The sequence below is a fragment of the Gavialis gangeticus genome, unplaced genomic scaffold (assembly GCF_001723915.1).
Source record: "Gavialis gangeticus isolate Ggan-Ray unplaced genomic scaffold, GavGan_comp1, whole genome shotgun sequence".
Classification (NCBI taxonomy): Eukaryota; Metazoa; Chordata; order Crocodylia; family Gavialidae; genus Gavialis; species Gavialis gangeticus.
This window is the reverse complement of record NW_017729001.1, coordinates 21,682,827-21,701,541: the sequence shown is the minus strand read 5'-3', so window position 1 is coordinate 21,701,541 and position 18,715 is coordinate 21,682,827. Positions and strand designations below refer to the sequence as shown.

The following is an 18,715-nucleotide window of genomic DNA, read 5'->3' as shown; positions in this document are numbered from 1 at the left end:
ATTTTTTTTTTTTTTGCATGGGATGATTTTGTTTCCTGAAAGGGAGCTCTGTTTCTCGTTTGACACCAGCCAGCAAGAATTTCTGGTAAATAAAGTGCAGATTCCCAGGAGCATGATAGAACATGCGGCAGCAAAGGCATTTGAAAAGCCTTGTTCTCTTGAGTAGTGGTAGGCATCTGTCTGTCTCACGAGACAGTCGAATTATGCAGAGTGAGACATCAGCTTGCTGAGCGTAATCCTTGCTTGAAAGATAAAGCGAAGCTAAAGTGACCTCTCCAGGGTGCAAGGCAGTGTATATGGAGACACTGAGCTGCCTGCACACCAGTGTCCCCCTTTCAGCCTCGCGGTTTAATGCAAACGGAAGTACGTTTGGACTCAGTTTGGCCGCCAGGGCAAAGGAGATCATTTATTTCTCTGTCTATCGGGGCTCCGCTCCTAAACTGGCTGCCGACCAGGGTTAAAGAGTCCAGTCTCCCCTCTTGTGGAGTGGGCTTTAGTTCCACAACTTTTTGGTGGCACTTCCTCCACCGGGAGTAAGACTAGTATCCCCTTCTAAGGTGCAATTCTGCACAAAGCCTTCGGTACCTAGAGGTTGCCAGGTTATTTAACTGAGCTCTGCAATAACAGTCGCGGGTAGCTCTGTCTACTCTTAAGTTGCGGTAGCAGGTGAACCAGACCTGCATTAGCACCGGTACAGTGCTCTTAATTCCCCGAGCGAGGCTTTGGTATGTATTTAATTATATGTGCGCATCCTTGCTGATGTCCTTAATGTTTTTGACACATTCATACAGCAGCAACATGACTTGGTACTCTTAAGCTTTGCAGAGCTCTTCTTCAGTATTGCTGGTGTCTCTCCACATCCTGCCTTTTTTAATTCTCAAATTAAATTCATCATCGTAATGCCAGCTCTCAGCCACATCAAGTCGCTGGAAACATACAGAAGAGTTGCCAGTATTGTAATAAGTTGCCCCAGCTACTTTCTACCTGCAATGAGAAAACCTTTGTTTTAGCGAACTCTGATAAATTTGCAAATACGTCTGATGTTCTTGGCTGAATTAATCGGGACTGGTGACATATTTTCACTAGCAGTGTTCCCTCTGCTTAAATACAAAAGACATAAATATAGGGTACAAGAATGGGATTTTGAGGGGCAACTAACATCTCTGAAAAGCCAGAGATTTGGCATTTGAGAAGGCACGGTTCAGTAATTTGATATAGAGCTAGACATGCATATAGTTTTATTTCAGCTTGCTTAATAGCATCACCACTACAGCATAACTCTTACACTACCAACTCACCTAATGCCAGGTTTAGAAATCTCTAGTGGAAAAAGCTGAGCATGAAATGGGACCAGAGCGACCCCACAAAAATAAACCCTCTCCCCTACCCCCACACCTCACGATTGTGTGCTTGCTATGGGAAGAGAAGCCTGCCTTCTTCCAGACGGAGCAGAAAGCTTGTACAGTTTACGTTCCTTCCTACGTACAAGGAATTGAGGAGGCAGGCCCAGCAGGCAGAAAGCAATTTATAGCTGCACATGCCAGCAAGCCAAAGCCCAGCCTGGGATGGGGTAAGGATTTAGCCTAGCCGCTTTGATGGAATCTTTTTTTAAATTAATAAAAACAACAGGTAGCTTGATTAATGTTTAAATGATCAGTGCAATAATTTATTAGAGGCACAGTTTGGTAGAGCTTGACATAGAATATTAACAAAAAGAGTATTTCAGGTTGGGAGACCTGCCTTGTGTCAACCCAGCACGAGTGAAAGTGACTTTTAATTTTCCCGAAAGGACGTTTTACCACTGAAGATTATGTATGTAAATCAAAATACACAAGTATCCCATCTACTTGCATCGTCACTTGACTTCTTTGCAAGCAATATGTCCACAAGCATCATTTTACACGCTTTCCTTTTGAGGGTGGGAAAAAAGGCCATCTCACGGGTGGCATCTGGCAACTCACAATCTTGCTTCAACTTCAGGACAGAAAGTAGAAAAGAATCTGGAGTCCAACTCAGATGGCAGGTAATCACTGCCGAGAGCCTTGAAGCAGAAAGTGGCAGGAGGTAGGAACATTTCTGGATCCTTAAATAAGCAGGGAATTCACTTCAAGCAAGCTTCCCCTTGCTCTGTTTGCAACCATGGCAGTGGGAAGATGGAGAGATGTTCATTCAATCTCTGACTTAGTTACAAATCCCTTCTGTGAGCTATGTGAATTGTAAGCTGTTTGGGGTAGAGGACCAGATTTTATCCTTGCGTGTTAGCCCAGTCCATAGAAAAACGGGGCTCCGGCTTTCTCTGAGCCTTCGGGTTATAATAACTATGCTAACACATGAGGCTGCTTGGGAGTTGGCATAGGTTGCATTCTTCAGCCTGAGGTCACACAAATAGATGAGCGCTTGGGGGAGTTTTTCAGTTTACTTTCCTGGATATGCTGAACTGTTTTATTTTCTTGTAAATGCCAACCTGTGACCCTTAAAAATAAATCAGAAAGAAGAAATCTTGCTGACCAAGCCTTTTGTTGTCATCCGTAGCTGTCAAATGATCCAGCTTATAGCACCAAGACTTGTTAAAGGAAAACCCCCAAGTTCAGAAGTCATCTATAAAAGAGGAACTAGAAATGCACCCATTTTCAACTGAAGCATTTAATTTTACTGGAGAGCAAAAGAGCAAAGGAAAAATAAAATTCAAGTGCGTGAGAAATGAGAGTACTATTCCAATCTGAACATTGCATCAGGGATGACATGAAGGATTACCTTTCTGTTTGTGCTTGCTTGGTGTCTCGCAGTGGAAACCTGGGGCCTGCCTGGGACTACTAGTTTTTTGTGCAATAAAAAGAAGAATGTCTTTCATCAGTTTACAGCTCCAACTAGTTTCTAAGCAAAAAGAGTTGAAAATCAAGCAGGGTTTGTTTGTTTGATTGTTTTTTTTCTGACTTATGCATCACCAAAAAAGTAAGATTCTGCAATTGGGGCTCAGTTCCCAATCTTTACTCCATGGTGCTCTTCCAGGAGCCCCAACACGGGTAAAAAAGAATAAGAAAACAACTTATTTTTCCGTCACTGAAGTGCGCAACTCAGACTCTATATGCACCCAGAGAACAGCTTTTGTGGAGGGAAAAAAGGGCCATAGTGACATAGTTAGCATAGTCACTTTTCAAAGTGAAGCTGCACTTAAAAGCAGTCATTTTAAAAACATCTTTCATAGATGTATTGGTCACCAACCACAGCAGGGTATGGAAAGGAAAAATACATTAAATCAAGCCATTTAAAAATTAGAGCGTGCTCGTCCATACTCTCCTCTCCCCCCTCCCCCAAAAGTACAAAGCCATGGGCCATAAAAGTGCTTTATTAAGCTGCATCCCAGCAGGCAATATTACAAAAGCTGCCAGTTTTAAAACAAAACCTAAAGTCCTGATGCTAATGACGTCCCGCATGCTGTGGGGGAGGGGGAAATATTCCCCCTTAGAGAAGCAATGGATGGCAGACACAGGAGGGAAAAGGAGGAATTAAAATAAGTGCTGTGTCTTAATTGACCCTTTGCTAAAAAAGTTGCTGTCAGATATATTTCTGATCATAATGCATCCTCCCTCAAGCCTCTTCCTCTTTTTTTTTTTATAATGGATTTGTTAATTCCTTTACCAATTAATTTTGTCCTCGCTAATTAGATACAAGGACATTTTGTTCCTACCCATTGGTTCCCCGAGACAGTCGTAGTTGAATAGAGCAGGGTGTGACGGCCGTTGCGACAGTGACAGTGGGCTGTGCAGCAAGTCTGGATGGGAATACAGAGTAGGTTCGCCTCCCCCCGTGAAATCTCCCAAGCAGCAAGGGTCTCACAATGGGGCTATCCAGCACCTAGCATAAAAGGACCCCAGCCATCGCTGGGACTTCTAGATGCTACTTTAAAACAAATAATTACACGGTGGGGATAGAGGAGCTGTGCCTGGCGGGGTTAACCTTCCTGATGACTCCTTGATGCAACAGTAGGCTGCATTTGCAGTGCAGTCAGGAAGATGGCTCGGTGTCCACTGGTCTCCGCCAGAATTTCCTTTTCTATTTTTTTACCAGTTAATATATAGCCCTTCCTTCCTCCTGCCAGGACTGTTAATGCCCCTGTCTCGGGAGGTGAAAGTGTTTGGATATCCTACCTGCCCGCCTTAGACCCATCGTGAACTCCAACAGAGCCTCCACTGGGTGGAAAGTGATTCACAGCTCCATCGGGGAGATGCGTAGGTTGCCAGAATAATGTTTTATCAATAAACATAAGGCCTCTGGTTTGAAGAGAAGTCTCTATGCCAATCACTTGCTTAGTGCTGAGCAGCAAGAAAGATCCTGCTTGCAGCTGTGTTTATCAACGGCAATAGAAAGGAGGCTTCAGACAAATGAAAGTGTCTCTGGATGCTACTGCCACGTAGGCACTTCTTACTTTTCTTTTTCTTTCCTTGTACATTTTTATTGCTCGGCAATGAAGCTGTATCATCTGGATTCTTTTTGAGCTCTTCCCACCCACATCTTTTTGTCTGCCTTTGAAAGCCATCGACACCCAAAGAAAAGCCCCCTGTAAAGATTCTTTCTCCGATTGTGTCAGCAGTGAAAATGAATTGTGCACAGTATTATTTTGATTGTTAGTTCCTGGAGGTAGTGAGCTAGTTGCTGCATTTTACATACAGTAAAATACAGACCTCACCTTGAAGTTCTTGCTATCTCGGTAGACAAAGGTTGAAAGAATGGAAAATGTTGTTATGCCCATGTTACAGATGAGAACCGGAGGCACAGCAAAACGGAGTGACTTTGCCAAGCTTTGGACTCAAGTCCAGCACTTCTTGAGTCCAACCTCAGTATCTTTACCTTCAAGTTATCCTTCCTTTTGTTGCACAAGGATCATCTCTGAGACCAAATGACCCTTGAGGTCCCTTCCAACCTGATGACCCTGTGATAGATCTCAGCCGTATTCTTATGTTCAATTTGGAGTTGGTGGTAGAGCTGCTGGAAATTTTTTGACCCAGCATGTTTCATCCAGAAAGGTCAGTTTGTTGAAACCAAAGCTTTCTCTGAAAAAGGTTAGTCTCAACAAACTTCTTGACTCTCTTTCTTTGCTTTTAAAAGGATTTTGACCTTTTCTATGTGACAAGTCCTGGGTTTCAAGTTCATATAGAGATACTTTCAGATTTTTGGCTTATGAGAATTTTTGAGAGTTTAATTTTTTTTTAATCTAGATTCAGAATGGGGGGAAAAAATGTTCAATATTTCAAATTTTCCCAGAAAGAGAAAACAGTTTCATGGCAAATTGTAGTTAGTTGCTGTCATCTCCAAATCCAATTGCTTTTCCCCTAGCTCAGGCAGCTGCATAGGATAGAGGAAAAAGCCTCACTCTCTCCTTGACTCTAAAGAAATGGTGGCATCCAGTGCCTCTGGCAAGGGTATCTCAAGCACAGACCATGGCAGGATGCTGTACTTGGTACAGAGCAGCTGGTGCCATGGAAAAGCAGCTATCCAGGATGGAGCAACCAGGAATCAACATTGTGAATGTGCCCTAAGGCATTCATTGTATTGGTGGGTCTGTCACTTCTCAGGCTGCAAGGTAGCAATAAAGCTGCTTTTTTGCTCCAGGGAGCTTGGAGTCTTGTCCTAAAAGTTTTGAAGGACAAAAGGATTCTGTTAACTTATTTTTTTCTTCTCTTTCTCTTGTAATAAAGATCAATGATTGTTGCAGCTGGATCAGCGTGAGCTTTTGCTGGACTGCATTCTCTTCTCTGTCTGTCTCAGGCACACACAGTTGTGTTTCTTTTTCTTAGCCTTTGTCCTCCAGTACGTTCTCCAAGAGGGCCAGAGTAACGCTGAATGAGTTAGGTCTCCAGTGTACAAAAGGCTCTGCTACAATAAGGGATAAATGACACTGTCTCCATGGCTATGGAGGGAAACCAAATTAAACTCCACCATCCTTGGCAATTGATGGGCCGACGTAGGGCTCCATGTCACAGACCATTTCTCATGAACAATCAGGTGCAAATTGTATATCTAATTTCTGTCACAAATGTTTTTACTATGCAAAGGGACAAATCATAGCAGCGAGAGCAAACACAGATGAGTTTTCGGCCTAGCTCTCAGACCGTGCTTGCTGTGACGAAATAACAGCGGGGTTATCTGACTGTGCTCTTTGGTGGCTAATGTATTCCTAGTGATGTGGCTGCTAATGGGATCTTGGAGTTGCATTTAGACAATAAGAAATAGCAGCATAAGCAGCTTTCTCTGTAATAATGTGTAACCCTGCAAAAACTACCCAGCCGTGAAAAAGGGTAAAAAACCCTGAATAGTTGGGGAGAGACAAAACCGGAGACCGTTCTGTGTAAAAGAATGGTGATGTGGCTGTCACAATAGGCTTAAGAAAATCCACAGCAGAGCTCTGTACGTTTTCAGTTGCTTAATCTAACTCATTAAATAAACTTGGGAACACCACCATCTTGGTAGCCATTTGGGTGTTGTTGGGATTTGAGACAAACCCCAGCATTAAGCAGCTACTGACTTCCGGCATTAATCTTACTACAGCAAATTAATGGTATATTGACCAAGGTAAAAGTCTAGCTCAACAGTCATCCTTCGTGGCTCGATAGATCAATGTGGCTTTGATACAGATAAAGAAAACAGAAATCATGTCTTCACGGTGGTATAAATAACCTGCTTTGCTGAGAAAGGAGGAAGTGGAAATGAAAGAATGAGAAAAATGACAAATGAGGTTGTTTAAAAGACTGCTGTAGCAAGATGTTTTACGCTATTTGTTTGATTATGTCATTAACGTGTTTGGCCTGATGAGACAGAGAGAAAGATGTCTCCAGAACGGCATTGTTGCCAGTGCAGTTCAAAGAGTGATCGATTGCCAGTCAAGTAATACCCTTGGTTACAAGATCGCTAAGATCTTGATGCAAACTCTACTGAAATCGGTGAGAGTGTCTATTCCCTGGCTTACGCCTGCCAAACTCAGAGACCACCAGAGACCGTCAGCTGTTGATCCGTTTTGATCAAGGGACAAATTGGTCAAATAAACGAAGCCAGGAAGACTCAATGGGATGATATTTTTAAACGGGTGCTTTAAAAGTTCATACGTATTTTTACAACGTACCAAAAGACAGCAGTCAGCAGGGAATGACTTCCTTTAATGTAGATCACTTTTTTGGTTTTGATGTTGAACAGTTTATCTTTCTGCAGCCGTTGATCCCTTACAGAAAACTTAAACCCTTTCTGATTAGTAAATCACATCCCTCTTGTATCACTTGGGTAGCATTTGTTTCTGGAAGGAGAGATCCTTTTCTTGAAAGTTCATGTTGCCTGACAGCTAATTGGGAGAGATCAAGAGAAGAACCTGCAGTGTATACAATAGGATGATTTCCCAGGAAACACATTGTAATTTCATGTGTCCCTGAGTTTTCTCTGCGGGTTCAGGTTTTGTTTAAGCTTAGGGCTAATCAACGCTGGGTCTCGGGCAATTGCAGCTGCCTGGAAATTTAGCTAATTCGTAACTATTTCAGAAGTTGCCACCTGGTTCCTTTTAGGGCCTAACTGAACTCCCATTGAAGTCAGAAGAAAGGCTCCTGCAGACTTCAGTGGGAGCTTGCTTAGGCCCAGAGCTGGGTGGTGGTGAAGGCAGGCAAAAAAAACATGTGAGACATCAGTCTTACCTCTCCAGTGAAACCCATCCGCTTTGGTTTGCTTGCATCTTGGAGAGCCTCAGTTGTCAGTTTGCATCTTTGTTTTAGGAACGATTTGCTTTGAGGATTGTTTGACACCAAAAAACTCATTTTGAAACTCAAAGCAAAGGCCTCTTTCCTCATTCTAGATTTTATAGAGTCCGGCTTTCTCTGGTGTTGGGGTAGTGGCCAAGCACTGTAAAGCTGTCACCCCTCATGTCCCCCAGATTTTTCCCTTGGTTGAGTTGTTCCAAGCCCCTCTGCTGCCTCTCCACCAACAATTTGTCTTTTATCCTTAAGACCCCCCAGAGTGCCCCCCGCCGGTTCCCCGGGCTGCCTGTAGTGCATTCGGGGATGTCTCGGGTGCAAAAATAAAATGAACCAGGAGAAGGCAAGGTAGTAAGAAGTCCCAGCAGAGTGACTGGGGTTCTGCAGCTAAAGGAGACCCCCATTTTGCTCCCCCAACCCAAAGAGGCTGCTGTGCAAGCATGTACAGGTGTCTGCTGGTGGGAATGGGATGTGCTGAATATAGGAAGATCTTGGCCAAGCCAAGCCAACCAACTTCTAAAGTTGCTGAGCTTCCTCCAAAGCTTTGAACACAGCGGCTCTTCCTGTGAACTGCAGGAAGCCTCGAACCAGGTGAGTCTTACCTGGCTCAGGCCTCTGCAGTAGCATTTTGTTCAGCTTCTGTTGTCCTCAGCCAGCGTCCCCTACACGCAATTCTCTGCTAGCAACCAAGAGAGCCCAAGGATGGCTGTGTAATCCCAAGTATTATAACTCTGCTGTTGCCATTATCAAAGATAGTTTGAAAATTAAATGTCAGCACTGGAATGCATGAAGGTCATTGGATTCTATTACTTAAGTAATGTATACAGATCCGTTCTGACACACTCATTTGTTAACAGAGACCATACAGCTCAGTGAGGAGCTGGGGTGTAGACATGTAAATGGGAAAAGCATCTGCATGTGTAACCTTCCTGCCCGTATCCTTCCACCCTCTCTCACTGTCTCCCTTTTCTTGCTTCACAGGACTGGCTGACAAGATTTGGCTACCTGCCTCCACCGGACCCTGTCACAGGACAACTGCAGACCCAGGAAGAGCTCACAAAAGCCATCACAGCCATGCAACAGTTTGGAGGTCTCGAAGCCACGGGGATACTAGGTCAGTTTGAAAACAGTGCTTCCTCCCTCTCTGACATTTGGCCAGCCAGAATCGGGTGCCTCCTTGTCGGAGCAGGCAGGGACCAGACTGCTGCCTCCAATCCTGCTGAGCTGCGCCCTTAGGATCTAATGTGTGCATGACAGACGGCCCAGTTTGCTGTTGTAAGGAGTAATTACATGGCTCAGGTGCTTTCTTGCCTTGTGCTTTCAACAACTCGAAACAGACAATTACTGCATCAGCCGAAGGCCCCTGGGGTTCTTACTGTGTTTAAAATAGCTCTTGATGTGCTTAAAAAAAAAGAAAGAGAGGAAATGAAGACTGGGTTGTTTTCTTGTAAAGCATTAATTGTGCCATCCAATTGTGGAAAAAATACCTATTTAACCTTCCAAATCTCTATGCTGAAGTATTGTTATTGCTGGTATCTTTTCGGATAAGATGCAGGTATGGTGGATAACTCACTTCCAAAACTCCCACTCACTGCTGCTCCTGTTGCCTTTTTCTCCTGCCCTTGTCCTTTTTTGCGGTGAGATGTCTCTGGGAGCTGGGTGAGATTTGCTGGCTCTCCTCTGTGATAGCAAAGCCAGAGGTGTAGTTAAGGTACTGGAAGGTAGTTAAAGCACTGGGCTTAGGGAGTTTGTTTTCTATCCTTGGCTCTGCCATGGACTTTAACCTCTGTGCAATGGACATAACATTTTGTTAGAGGGCTGGAGGGACCGTGAATGTACCCTGCTTGTAAAAAGCTAGGAGACACACAACTGGAAAGGATAATGCTTGTGCTTGAGACACTGTGCTCCTGTCTCTCTTGATATCCAGCTTGCTTAAGGAAAGGAGTCCCTCTCTGAAAGCATAGCAAGTCAAGCCTTCTCTTCCTTTGTCTTCCACCCTGGAGCTGTGCAGGTTCTGACCATGCAGTTCAGCATTTTCCAACCTGTGTGTTCAGTGTTTCTCAACCTGTGTGTTTCATATATTCTTGCAACCCAAAGGTGGGTTGCAAGAATATATGAAAGGGTCACGGGCAAACTTTAAAAAATCAATCAAAAAAACTTTAAAAATGGATTCTCCTTTAAAGGAGAAAAACATGGGAAATTGTGGCTTTTCCCTTGCAGGCTGGCAGAGATCCAGCCTGCAAGGGGCTGCTTGGGGCCTCCTCTGCCCCACACACTGGGGGGCTGGGGCCTGGGGACAGCAGGTCGGGAGTGAGGGGCACTGGGTCAGGACTGGCCATCTCTGTTTACAGATGGGTCCTGGTACAAAAAAGGTTGTACCCACTGATGTAGTGTACCAGTCAGAGCCCTGATAGTGGCTTCTCCCTGAGCTCCAGAGGACCAAATCCAGGAATCCACCAAGAATCCCGTTCGTTCACAATTGGCACCGGATTCAGGTCTTTCCTATCCAGGCTCCTCGCCAGCCCTATAAGGGATTAGCAGTGCCCGAAGTTCAGAGATTACACTTGGAATAAGCACATACAAGTTTGGTGCTGTACAGAAGTCGGTTCCAATTGTATCAGAAGCTGCTTGCTTGGCTCCCACAGACTTCCTCAGTGGTTTATATTTTCAAGAGGAGGAGACAAAAGCGTCATCCAGAGCTTTGTGAAGTCTCCCTCTCCACCTTCTATGGTGATAAATCTTTCCTCCTGTCCCTGTGAACTGCCTAGCAGTGTGCGTAGAAGCAACCTCCTTATAGGGTGAGCACTTTGCTTTCCCTGTCCTCTACTCAGGAGAGGGTTAGAGGGAAGCTGAAAATTAGCAGGCTTTTCTCTTTTGCCAGATTCAGGATGTGCCTTGCCAACTTTCAGCAAGCTCTTCTCTGAGCAGCAGCTGCTTCTCGTGCCATTTAAACAGCCTTCAGTCAGGGTTTCCTAGCAGGCTATCACTGGGACCCTCGATTTCAATTCTTGATTAAATATGTATAATTATTTTTTCCCTTTATGACTTATCCAAAACTGCAGGAGGCCAGAAATAAGGGGTGTTTTTGGGTTTGTCTGCGTAGTTTGCAAATGGGCCTTGCACTCTTCTTGTAAATCATAGATTTGGGTTGTATCTCTGTACTTAAGTGTTTCTTTTTAATTTTAAATATAAGGCTTGATCTCTACCTTGGCACACACACAGAGTAGTGCTGATTTATACCAGTTGAGGATCTAGTTTTTAAAAGCATAATCAATTTTTAATAAAGAAACTTAGCATAAAGTATATTAGCATCTTGCCAATCAATTTCCCATCTAACAAGGCCGCCCTGTGCCGAAAGGGGAGTGATTGGCAATCTAGCTTAAAGACCAGAAATAATGGAGTGTTTATGTTTCAAAAAAAATCAATGTGTGCTCCGCACTGGTTCCCCAGAGCACCTGAGTTTCTTGCATAAGGTAACAGTCCAAATTCTCCGCTGAAATCGATGGCAGTCTTACATTTACGCCAACCGAGCATACCGCAATGTGTTCATGAAAGAGCCAAGAAAGGATGTGAGGAGCCAGGGCTTCCAGCCATGGCGTCGCTTTCCCTTACACTCACCCATATAGCTCAATCCATGCAGGTCGGTGATTCTCAATCCTTTCAAGGGTGCCACAAAGTGCTGCACAATGTTAGCACTGTTGGCTGTGTGCACACAATCCACAGGATACATCTGCAGATTTCAAATGGGAATCCATAACGTTAAAAGTGTTCTGTCCTGTTGTAGTCTTTTCAAGTTCTTTGCAATGGAAGAGCTGCTCTAGTATTTTTCCACAATCGAAAAATGAGTGAAAACTAGGAGTTGACATTTTCTGAGTGGGTCCCTTGAGTCAAACAAGAACCACTGATATAGATGAGCTAGGCATGGGGAAGAAGTGAGCTTTACCCATGTCATCTGGAAGGGAGCAGCAGTGAGGACAAGGGCGCTTCCGGTTCCATATCTCTCTTTGAAGCTGTCCTAGAGCTGTGGGTAACTCCTGCATCCAAACAGGCCTCCTGCTTTCAGCATTTGCTCTTATGCAGGGTTTCTGTCTAATGTCTTGCTGATAAATCAGTGCCCCCATAGGCGATTTTTGAGAAAGACCAAAGATCAGCCCTACCGTAGCCTGTTCCACTGACACAACTCCTCATGATTCCCTCTCCATGCTAATTGATCCTGTAGCACTGTGGCAGGATGTGGTCCCAGCCCCTGGTTGGGGACATTCATTGCCAGCAAATAGCACCATGTGTGAGCTGCATGGGCCTGGGGCCTCAGCTGTCTTTTGCTTCTAATCAGATGGGAAGAGCCTTGTTCATAGCAGCAGTCCTCCTGTGAGATGCCTTCCCTTGCTATAGCCTCATCTGTGCAGACAAGCCCCATATGCCACTGGATCATTTAGATGCAGTGTAAAAAAATGGGGCGTAGGGCTGTGTAGAATAATAAAAAATAAGGGTTGGTGCTGTTTGCTTTGTGTAGTTTCTGCCGGCAAAGCATTGCCAGTTCCCTGTGCTGGGCATGGCAATGGTGTTGAAAGCAGTCGTTCCATCTTGGCAGATGTACAGATTTGAGAAGCAGCAGCCATGAGAGTCAGACCTTGGGAGAGTCGAGAGCAGTATTCCTTTCTAGTTCAGGGTGACAGGGAAATGGCAACCAGCATGTTTTAAAGGGATTGTCACCTTGAGAAGTGCAGTGCCTCACACAAAGCTCCTGCACCTGTAGTATCCATCCCCTCTGCTAACACCTTGAGAGAAGGAAATTAATATTTTGAACCCACAGTTTCACTCTCTGAAAGCAGAGACTTTCCATCCTATTTCCAATTTCCATCCTATTATTTCAAGGCTTTCTCTCTCTGTCTCTCTCTCCCCCCTCCCTCTGTCCTTTTTTTTTTTTACGTTCTCCTTTGAAAACCAGATGAAGCCACGCTGGAATTAATGAAGACACCTCGTTGCTCTCTCCCTGATCTTGCTGAGTCAGAAGCCAGGCGAAAGCGGTATGCTCAGGCGGTGACGAAGTGGAACAAAAGGAACTTATCTTGGAGGTAGGCATTCATCTTTCCCAGTTTCAGTGTCACAATGAGGAGTCGATCATAAGCAGAGGTTAAATAAGGCTTGCAATGAGGCAGAGCGTGAGCGTGTTAAAGCATGTTCTTGCATGCTTCTGGCATCTATACACATGCTCCAGGGTGCGGGGGGCACTTTAATTGGAGCAGCTCTGAGACCCGCTCTAATTAAAACACCTGTAGCATCACATGTATTCAGCATCCCGCGCTTCAAAATAGCGGTGGGGGCACTTTAATAAAATCTCATTCAATGAGCTTTAGTTAGAGCCCCCACTGCCGTTTTGAAATGTGGCAACACTGAATACACATGATGCAGAGGCTTCTGGAGCACACTAATTAGCACGCTTCAGCAGACTCGATTAATCAAGTCTGCTCCGACGTGTGCCAATTAGCACATGTTGGAACAAAGGTCCATAACATGTATAGATGCCCTGTCAGGCCAGTTTTTCCCCACTTTTATTGCTGATTCCCAGCCCTGCAGCCTGTCCTCCTTGCTGGATTAGCTTTGAGATCTATCTAAGGGGCATCTGACCAAGTGAACTGGATGGGTTTCTACAGCTGTGTTGCTGTCTTGAAGGCTTTGGGCTTCCAGCCTCCCTTTCCCATCCTCCAACATTTGCCCTGTGTGGGTTCTCTTTATGAACTTTTTTTGGACCCATGGATGATCTCAACTTACTCCTTTCCCTCTTCTCCTTAAAGGCTATGAATAACCCACACTCAGTCACAGTAGCTCCCTTCTTCCCCTTCTGCGTCTATGTTATAAATCTGCCCTTCCTGGCAGTGGTGCCCCAAGCGCACTGCCCTGCTCCTGCTTCGGCTTCCTAACCCAAAAACAGATCAGCAGCACTCATGTGGCTGCACAGGTGGCTCAGTTAGATTGGTTTATTGGCACTGTTGCTCAGCTGGGCTAATCAGACTAGGCAAGTGGATGCTGCTACCCTGATTCTGATTGAGGAAGCCCCCTGTCCGGAAGGGCACAGTGCACGGGAAGGGACCATTGCCAGGGATGAGAAGTTTGCTGCACAGACACAGCCAGTCTTTTTCCTCAGGCAGTGGAGACCCATGTGTTATGATCTATCAGTCCCAGATGGGCCCCCCTCAGAGCGTGGAGTTACAGGCATGCATTTCTCTCCCTCCCACCCCTGACAGAGATGGGAAGCCTTCTGCTTCTTGGAGCCACGGATGATTTCTGTCTCTTTTTCTTTTCCTCTTCCCTTCTTCTCTTCTCTCGCTCCTTCAAAGACCATCTATCACACTGACTGTCCTTCACACTAGGCCCAAAGGAAGCTGGATGCAGCTTTCCCTGCTCATTGACTTGGCTGCTGCAGAGCGAAATGATCTCAGAGCCTCAGGCTCTCTGCCTTTGGAAGACTCCATAAAGGCCAAGAGAAGAGGCACCAGACCAGCCTTATACGTGCTGCCAAAACGTGCTGGTGCAACCTCTGCAGCAAGGCCAGCCAGGAAGGGCAGACCTTGACCCTGCTGCTGCTGCAGACAGGAGTTGAGAGATGGTGACTTTAAGTGAGGAATTCATCCACTTTCCAGTATATCCAGCAAGGATGTTATGTTCAGGAATGACCTAAATGCATGTTATTCAGCCTTTAGCTTTCAGTATGAAAAAGCTCTGGCTCATGGAGAGGTTCTTCTAATGCGGCCCTGAGGCGTTGACATTTGCATGCCCTTCTGGCTCTGGTCAAGAAGAGTGGCCTGGACAGTGACCTCCGGGCAGTTACCAGCAATAGGAATTCCCTCTGGGGAATCAATGGGCTAGCTGCCTCTGACATTGCTGTACTTCAGGGCCAGAGCCCTGACCGGCATCAGTCTACACCACTCTGGAGGTGAACCATCTTCATTGAAGTCACTGCTGTGACTACACCACAGCACAGACAGGCCCAAGTAGCTACCTGTCTCCAAGGTAGTAGCTGGGGAGACAGAGCTCAGCTTGGGCTAATACGCTGGTATTTAGAAACTCAGGCAAAATGTATAGCCTGTAGCAAACTCCTAGCTGCTGGGCACCTGCAGCTGCATTGCTAGCAATACAAGCAACTTGGGATGTATCTGTGCTATGCTGCAGCCCCTGCACTTGGGATGCATCATTTGTTTGACTTCCACGTCATGTCCTGAGGCATCCTGGCATAATGAGTCACTAGCACGGGGTTAGAACGAGACATAAAAAAGGGGAATGGGATCGAAGCCAGCCGTTCAGCAGACTTGAGCTGTTAGGTGCACGCCAGTATGAAATGCATTAGGAGGTTCTGTGTTACTACAGGAAAAGTCCATTCAGAGACAGTCCTTACACACGGGATAGAAAAACTCTGCCCCTGACAAAAGAGCTCAGCCTTTCTCTTCTCCTCCTCTCTCACTTTGGGGTTTCTGCTCAAGGGGACAGTGTTATGTAGCTTCAAGTTTCCTAATTTTAGCCGAAGGTTGCAGTCCCACTGGAACTGTCTGCTGTTTACATCCAACGCGTAGCAGCAAAGCTGCCTTCCAAAACTGGCTGGAGAAGGAACCAACCCAGCCCCACAATGTGGTTGTTTGCCTTCACTACAGTGATTGAGGACAGAAGGGTGTGTTGGCTGGGGGGATGGCATAAACCCTACTACATTATATTATGCTCTTCCATTTGCAGTTGAGGCCAGGATAAATAGGCCAGTGGAACTGTGAAAAGCTGGTTTAAAGGGTGCACCCAGCTGGCGGGATGTGTAATGCATTTTATGATGATGGAGGAGCAAAGGCATCAAGGTAAAGGTGATTACGGTGTAGCTAGTCCAGCTCGTCTCCAACTGATTTCTTCTTTGGACTCTCCTAAGTACTATCTTTGCATTCAGCCCAGACCCAAACAGGTGTCATCTCCAGTGCATACAGCTGTAGGGCCATACAGGTATCCCAAACAGTAAATTCCCAGCAAAATATGATGCTGAAGAATTGATTTTCAGAAAGTTTTTTGGGCAGAAATGTAGCTCTGCAGACTGGGCTAAGTTTGGGATTTGTTTCTCATTTGTTCTGCAGAAACAACTTGAAAATCTGTATTAAGCGAAGCATGGCTCCCTGGGGGGTACCGTGCATGTTCTCTGTTCGGAGAGTCGTGGGTATCTGTCTTTGTGGTCACAGTGCCCTCTGCTGGTGCTAGCAAGAGTGAACTCAACTAGCTGATGGTACAAGAGGGTATAGTAGTGATTCCTAAATCATAGAAATGAGAGATGGGAATGGCCTATTAGATCATCTGCTGCCACTTTCCCCACACAATATTTACCCAAGAATTTTCAACCTATTTTTCCCTTTGCTTAATTTCTTTTTATTACTTTTGGTTATACCTTGCTGGCGGGCAATTCATATAAGATATTCCCATAAGCAGCTCCTGTTGTTGCACCCTTCCATTAATGCCTAATGCCTTTTCCATCAGTGCTGCATACTGAGTTAGTGATCAGTTCTGAGGTTTTTCACACTGATACTAATGCTTTGTGTTTCTACTGCATCTTCAGCTGTCTATTAATTACTCCTCTGTTCCTATCCCTATTATGCAGATGAGGACCCTAAGTTTCAGGGAGGGAACTGGCAGAGTTGGTGAGAGAACCCAGGAGTCCCAGTTTCTGGTTTACCTGCTCCTCTTAAGACATTGCCTCCCTCTGCCTAGCTGTTCTGAAAAGCAGTGTGTAAATATCTAGGAAACCCTGATGCATGTACCTGACTTATATTCTCCTCTGCATATTTAATTTCCACCTCTCTTCACAGATAGCTACCCCAGGCAGTGGTAATCTAAGGAAGTTTTGCACGTTGAGGACAATTAACATGACTTTGCCTTCAGCCTCCTATTCTACAATGGCAGCCAGGGTGAATGATCATCATCCAGAAATACACTGTCTGTCAAATCCACCTCCTTAAGCAGAGGCCACCATAAAGCAAAGCACATCAGCCAATGCCCAGCTCTATAAATCTTACCAGCCTTTATCCTGCAGCAAGCGAAACCACACCCCCACTCCGAACTCATCGGAGTACCATCCATCTTCAGTTAAGGATAAGTCCCAAGCTCTGTATCATCAAAGCCAAGCAGCCTTTTAAACCAAAAAGCCTCTGCGTTAGGTGCCTCTGAGCCAAAGCAATCGCTCCTGCCGAGAAGCGAGGGATGCATCACAGCCAGGAGAGGGCTACAACCCAGTCTCTGCTGTGACTGCAGCTTGAGTAGACATCTCATACCGGAGCTGGCTGTAATGGTAATGGTAGAAGCATGCCTGTGTTGTGTGAAGTCAGTGAGGCTTACCTACCTCAGTAATTTAGCTAGCTACTTGGGTGGGTAACCAGAGTAGACTTTGAGCGAGGCCAGAGACTACCCCTGGGTACAAGCCTTGGAGGAGGGAGCTGGCTTCTTCTCTGGTCACTGTCACTACAAATAGGACCTGAAAGGTGGCTTTTGCCCTGCTCATCCTTTAGGAGAGATGGAAATGTTTGAGGCCTTGCCTGGATCTAAGGCAGCTCGCTACACAAAGGCTGGGCCATCAACAGAAAGGAGGAGGAAGCAGGAGCTGGGGAGAAGAGAAGATTGGACCTGTCCCCAGGCCACCAGCAAATTGCTGTGGCAGAGAAACAGGTACTGGAAATAAGCCAGGCTCGGCTTCTGGTGCTTCCTGGCTTTTCTGTCTCGGGAGGGGTTATTGAGCCACCTTTGCCTATTGAATACACAAGGGTGAACTCGGTTCACACGTGTCCCAGCTGCCCCTCAGCTCCTATCACTCCATAGACATTAGCTGTTTCCTCTCCTCTTTCCCTTCTGAACTTACCAGTTTCTTTTCATTTTAAGTATCTCTGGCTCCTTGAATAATTCAGGCCTTCCTCTCTTTGCTGGGCTGTGGCATATGAAGTAGCAGGGCCAGAGGCACCATCAGAGGAGAGCTCTGCCAGCCCAGCGGCACAGTCCATTAACATGCTATTTGCTTTCCTGCATCTTCCTAGTTTTCCCCATCTGAGTTCGAAGCAAGCAGGGCCAAAGCACCCAGCAGCTACTAATCTCTATGTGGCTGCTATCGGGCCCTCCTCTGAGAGTCGGGCAAGGGAATGAGTCAAGGCAGCAAAATCGAGGAGGTGAGGCAGGAGCAGGAGCGTCAGTTCTCAGAGGTGGTGATGGTTTGTGGCTGTCATAACACAGCACAGGCAGCACTCGAGGACCTGATCGCAGGTATGCATGAGTCCCCCACATGAAACCGTGCATCAGTGGAGCAGAGAGGAAGCACCTCAGGTTGACGGGACGTCTGCAGCAGGTGTTGTAATTTGCAGAGAGAAAGGCCAGCCATGTCAGCCTTGCCACTGCCTGTCACTGCCCAGCCCCTGTGGCACGCTTGTCTGCTCGGTGATAAGACAGGGAGTGAATTCAGGGACAGGCTTTGCGAAGCGCTGCATCAACCTGCATCGCTCTTCATTTCTTCCAGCACAGCTGCTCTTTTCACAGCCTGGGAAACGGGCTGTGAAATTTGATTTCACCAGCATCTTCTCCCTGGAATCAATTATCTCCCGTGCTGCGGCTGCTCGTCCTGGAGCTGGAGGCTACCTATTTGTATGAGAACCAATGAAAAAAGGACATGGACAGGAGGGGAGCCTAAAGTCATTGTAAGCTGCCATGAGATTCTTGGGTAGGACACATCATGTTGAAGCCTGGAGCCCTGATGGCATCAGCTGGCTGCACCCGTGTTGAAATAGGCTCCTGTTGACTTTTTCTAGACCGAGATTCCAGCCATTGGCATAGATGAGGCAGATAGTTGTCGGTGCTGAGTGCTAGAGTTGGTTTGGCATCGTACAGTCTACTGGACATGCCCCATGGCCCGCTAGGGAAGTGTCATTTGCTAAACCAAGGTGGCTAGCGTATACATTTTCAATTACGCAAAAAAAAAAAAAAAAAAA

The 18,715-nt window shown here is 45.9% G+C and overlaps 1 protein-coding gene across 2 annotated transcripts in view; it reads left to right on the top strand.

Moving 5' to 3' along the window:
- MMP17 (matrix metallopeptidase 17) overlaps positions 1–18,715 on the top strand; it is a 151,750-nt gene that overhangs the window by 95,989 nt on the left and 37,046 nt on the right. The window contains exons 2-3 of one of the 2 annotated variants that reach the window (XM_019507060.1): positions 8,712–8,844; positions 12,679–12,805. In XM_019507060.1, coding sequence (XP_019362605.1) covers positions 8,712–8,844; positions 12,679–12,805 — 260 coding nt within the window. The remainder of the gene's footprint in view (positions 1–8,711; positions 8,845–12,678; positions 12,806–18,715) is intronic. The other variant, XM_019507061.1, reaches the window with a different exon arrangement.